Source organism: Lathyrus oleraceus, chromosome 5, assembly GCF_024323335.1.
Source record: "Lathyrus oleraceus cultivar Zhongwan6 chromosome 5, CAAS_Psat_ZW6_1.0, whole genome shotgun sequence".
NCBI lineage: Eukaryota > Viridiplantae > Streptophyta > Magnoliopsida > Fabales > Fabaceae > Lathyrus > Lathyrus oleraceus.
In genome coordinates this window covers 202,906,957-202,912,315 of record NC_066583.1, presented here as the reverse complement: position 1 = coordinate 202,912,315, position 5,359 = coordinate 202,906,957, and the positions used below count along the sequence as shown (strand labels likewise).

General features: G+C 39.4%; 1 protein-coding gene across 1 annotated transcript; it reads right to left on the bottom strand.

The window, feature by feature from the left end:
* Positions 1-1,404: 1,404 nt before the first annotated feature.
* Positions 1,405-3,026, bottom strand: LOC127079720 (uncharacterized). The gene is made up of 3 exons (XM_051020096.1): positions 2,488-3,026; positions 1,929-2,391; positions 1,405-1,845 (listed from the first exon to the last, which is right to left on the bottom strand). The coding sequence occupies exons 1-3, from the start codon at positions 3,024-3,026 to the stop codon at positions 1,405-1,407; spliced, it is 1,443 nt and encodes a 480-aa protein (XP_050876053.1).
* Between the last annotated feature and the right edge of the window lie 2,333 nt (positions 3,027-5,359).

Below are 5,359 nucleotides of genomic sequence, written 5' to 3'. Positions count from 1 at the left end.
TAACACAGAGAATTGTTTACCCAGTTCGGTGACAAACACACCTACGTCTGGGGGCTACCAAGCCAGGGAGGAAATCCATTATAAGAGGTATTAATTCAGGACTTAAACCAACTATTTAATCCTATCACTTAAGACCTACCCAATGCAATTTCAATCTAAACTAAGACCTGAGTTCCTACTCACTCCCCCTCAATCACAGCAGTGATTTCAACCTTTAATACATTTAAAGTCAGTGGTGAAGTTATACTTTAAACAACTCTTGATTGTGCTTAAAAGCTTTAATCAAGAAACACAGCACTCACGCTTAAAAGCTTAGAGTGACACAACAATTACAACTCAATGAACACCCTAGTCCAATGCAATCATCTAGGTGATAATTGCTTGGCTCACAAGTAAAACCTAATACAAGACACACAAAAAGTACAGCAGTGATATATGATGATATATTAAATTCTTCACGCTTCAAACCCCTGAGTCGCTGAAAGTAGGATTGCCATCCTTTTATAATGCAGCACTTGGGCCTTGTACTTGAATTTCCTAAAATTAAGGTCAAGCAAGTTAACCTAATTTCCACACATTAGGGTGCTAACAAATAGGCTATATGCTAGGCCTCTTAATTGTAGCATAGTTGTTAGTTTCCTGGACTTTAGCTCAGCTGTTAGATTCCTGAAAAATAGCCCGAGATAAATACTTAATCATAATAGAAAAACTAACTAGCCTACACTTCAGCATATGCTGTCAGGAATGTATGTCATAACATTCAGTTTGACATCCAGACAATAGGCTATATGCTAGTTCTCTTGCTCATCTGTTAATTTCCTGAAAACCAGCCTGAACTAAATACTGAACTATAACAGAAAAACTAACTAGCCTATAATTCAGTATCTGCTGTCAGGGATGAATGTCATAACATTCAGTTTGACATTCAGTAAATCCTGTATTAGCTAATCCTGCATCATACTACTCAAGCATGTCATGACATCAGTCAAGATATCAGAGTACAGTAAGTGTTTTAACATAAAATGCAGCCAATCAAAAACATCTACAAACTCCCCCTTTGGAATTTTTTTGGCTAAAACAACTTGGCATCACAACAGAGTTCACAGCAGTAGAAAGCACACATCCAAGCAGAGAATCAAATTAGCTAAAACACTCAGCACACATAGAAGTTAAACTTCAAACAGCAGAAACACAAGTAGACAACAAACAGCAATACAACCTCTTGTTTAGAGGATCTTCAACTTCAAACAAATCTGTTCAAACAACTCAAACAAATCTGTTGTCCTGGGGTACAGGTGTTACTCCCCCTTTTTGTCAAAAATGTTGCCAAAGCAACACTTAATATTACAGACCAAAACAAAAACAATAAAATTACACACAATTTTCAGAAACATAGGAAATGTTCTAGTCATCTGACTCAGAGTCAGCATCATCATCTGTGTCATCATCAGGACTGGCATCTGCTTCTCCCTCTTCACCTTGTCTTTCAGCTCCTTCTGCAGCAGCAGCAGCTTCCCCAAGCACATCACCTTCAATCATCTCCAACTTGCTAATCAATTTTTCCAAGTTCAGCTTCCTTGCCTCTAACTCCCTGCAAGTTTCTTTGAGCATTGCAATGATAGCAACTTTACCTGGTTGATTGCTTACACGTGATGTCCCACCTGTTGTCATGACAATGTCAGGAACATGGGTACCTAGGAATAGCTTATGATTGAAGGACAAATGACTGTCTCTTTTCTTCACAAAATCATTCTCAGTTAAGATGTTTGGAAACTGATTCAAAACAATACCACAGATGAGAGAAGGAAAGGCTATAGGCCCCTTCACACTGAAGCTTCCTGCATGCTTCAAGTTTGATCAAAAATATAGGATCCATAGTCAAAATTGGCTTTGGTTCCAACAACATATATAAACTTCCCAAGCATTACAACAACTGTAGATTTATGATTGGTGGGCACCCAGTTAGCAGCTCCAATCTTGTGCAGCATTGCATACTTGACACTCAGTTTGCTGGCCACCAACTTTCCTTTGAGAGGCCACTTCCTGACTTGATTTGCAGTGATGACTTGACAAATTTTATTGTCAGTCACCTCAAGCTCAGGTTGAGCTACATCAGGCCTTCCCAAATACTTGTTGATCACTGAGTGAGAGAAATTTACACACTTGCCTCGCACATACACTTTTCTGAATTCCTTAGACTTCCCATCAACACATTCTTCAGACACATTGACAATAAATTCCTTTACCAACATCTCATAGCACTTTGAGAATTGAGTCACAGTCTTCATTAAACCAGCCTCTTGAATAAGGTCTATAATATCCTTACATTCCAGGACATTCTGAGCTAATTCCCTTTCCAAAGCCAGCCTCTTCTGATAAACATATTTCCACCTGTTTACACTTGAAGCAAAATGAAAAGATATGTTGTCAATTGGTACCTCAGGGACACTAGTTGCAAGCTTGCTAGTGGTTGGCTTCTTCTTTGACAGAGTATCAGGGACATCACATGGAACATCTGAGTCAGACTCAACAACAACAGACTTGGTCTTCTTTTTCTTGGGCACCCCTTTGCTCCAGGATTTTGTTGGACCATGAACTTTCCTCTTGAGGGAACTCTCGACTGCCACCTTTGTATTGGAAGAGGTTGGAACATCAATCCTCTTTCTAGGGGACCTTTGAGCCACTGTTTTCTTTTCTCTCCTAGTCCTAACCCTTTTGGCTATGCTAGGGACGACTGAGGACAACAACTCATTATCAGAAAATTCCTCCAGGTCTACTGTTTTAGCCTCACGGTTAGGGTTGTTACTGACATCATGAGTGACATGAACTTCCTCACCAGCCACATTATCTAAGGGTTTGTCAACATTTGACTCCTTATGAGCATCAGTTTGCTCAACATCATCAGAGAGATTCTTTCCTAAAGACTCAATATTTTCTTGATGAGAAACACTATCAGGTTCAATAGTGTTTAAGGGAATGGAAACCCCAAGGACCTTATGATTACCAGACAGTATTCCAGTCACCATAGTGGCAATGGCATTGTGAACATACCTGGAACCTTCTCTGGTTCGTTCCTCAAGAGCGATTGCGGAGGAGAAGCCTGATACAGTTTCTTTAGGTCTTCTTGCATGTGAGGTATTCGCAGAGTCAGCAACAGGATCTTCTCTGTTAGGGTTGCATGGTTAAGAGCTAGAGGAATCAGACATGTTCTTGGAGGAAGATGAGTTGGATTGTTGAGACATGATGAATATCTTAAAGACGAAATGAAAAGTTTCTTTGAGAGAATGCTTGCGTGACTGAAAGTTGAAACGATGGAAGAGGTAACGCTTGTTGCAAGAGTAATAGCTATTATTTGTTGATCAATCAAAGCATACTCTCAAATGTTTAATAATTTGAATTATTAAACAGTAAATACCTAACATCATTAGTTGCTATAATTCCTCAGACAGACATATTCCCACTTTGCCCCTTAAATTTTCAAACTGAGTAGCATCCAATGTCATGACATTCTGAGTGACATTGTACTCAGTCTGCATCTGTTTCATCCAAACCAGTTGGGAACAACTGCTACCAGATGCTATGTACTCAGCTTCTGCAGTGGATAATGATACATAATTTTGTTTCTTCCTTTCAACTACACCATTTTGATGAGGAATAATAGATGAGGACAACTCATGACTTTCAATCTGCATAGGTCCCATTAAGCCCATGTGCAAAAGTTCCAGAGTTTTGGATGTTTTAGGATGTCCAAGCTTAGGATGTGACATCTTGGTTAGCTTGCCCACCTGACATTCTCCACAGACTTTTCCTTCATCCATAAGCAGCTTTGGGATTCCTCTACCTGCTTCCTTGGATATGATCTTCTTCATTCCTCTTAAATGAAGATGTCAAAGTCTTCTATGCCACAACTTCACTTCCTGTTCTTCCTTGGCTAAGGAGCACATTGAGGAGTAGTTTGAGACTTCAGGTTCCCATAGATAGCAGTTATCTTTGGATCTGGATCCTCTCATAACTTCCTTATTTTCTCCATTCTTCACAACACATTCTTCCTTAGTGAACTGTACATTGAAGCCTTTATCACATAGCTGGCTTATGCTGATGAGATTAGCAGTTAGTCCTTTTACTAACAACACATTATTCAGTTCTGGAACTCCAGGACTGTTCAGCTTACCAACACCTTTGATTTTCCTTTAGCTCCATCACCAAAGGTCACATAACTGGTAGTATGAGGTTGTCTATCTACCAATAAGTTCTCCATCCCAGTCATATGTCTTGAGCAACCACTATCAAAATACCAGTCTTCTCTGGTAGATGCCCTTAGAGATGTGTGAGCTAATCTAGCAACCCATTGTTGTTTCTTGATAGGGGCATTATGCTTAGATGCCTTCTGCTTAGGTCTGACTTGAGGGGTCTGGTTAAGATAACCATGCAACCTATAACAGAAGGGTTTTATGTGACCAAATCTACCACAGTAATGACATCTTCATCTTTGAAATTTCTTCTTTTGATGGTTAATCCTCCTGTTTCCCTGATGTTGTGACATTGGTTGTGACTTCTGTTTGATTTTCTGAACTTCAGCCTTTGAGCTTTTGAGTTCAGTTGAGGATTCCTTAACAAAGCCTAAACCAGACATGGTTCCTGATTTCTGTCCCACCTTTAGAATCTCTTCCAAAGTGTCAGTTCCTTTATTCAGTATTCTGATGGATTTTGTCATTTGATCTAGCTTAGAGGTCAGCAAGGTTATCTCACCATTTAGACCATCTATGACTGTCAGATGCTTCTTCTTCTCAACTTCCAGCTCCCTGATGAGTTTCTTCTACTTTTCTCCTTGTATACACACTTCTGCACTTTTGACACATAACTCTTTATATGAAGCAGCAAGTTCATTAAATGTAAGTTCATCTCCACTTGAGTCATCATCAGAGGCACAGACACTAGTTAGTGCAGTGACATGTTTAGCAGATTCTCCTTCAAATTCACTCTCAGAGTCTCCCTCAGACCAGGTGACAGAAAGTCCCTTCTTGTGCATCTTGAGAAAGGTAGGAAATTCAACTCTAATGTGTCCAAACCCTTCACATCCATGACACTGGATTCCCTTGCCTTGGTTGAACTTTTCTTCAGATGTTGATCTTCTACTGATGTCAGACGAAATGTTCTTGACATTTGGTCTACCTTTTTGATCAACCTTCTTTATGAACTTGTTGAACTGTCTTCCAAGCATGGCTATAGCTTCTGATATGCTTTCATTACCTCCAATATTTCCTTCTTCTGAATCCTCTTTAGTATTTGATACAAAAGTTATGCTTTTGTTTTTCTTTTCATTATTCTCACACAAGCCCATTTCAAAAGTTTGGAGAGA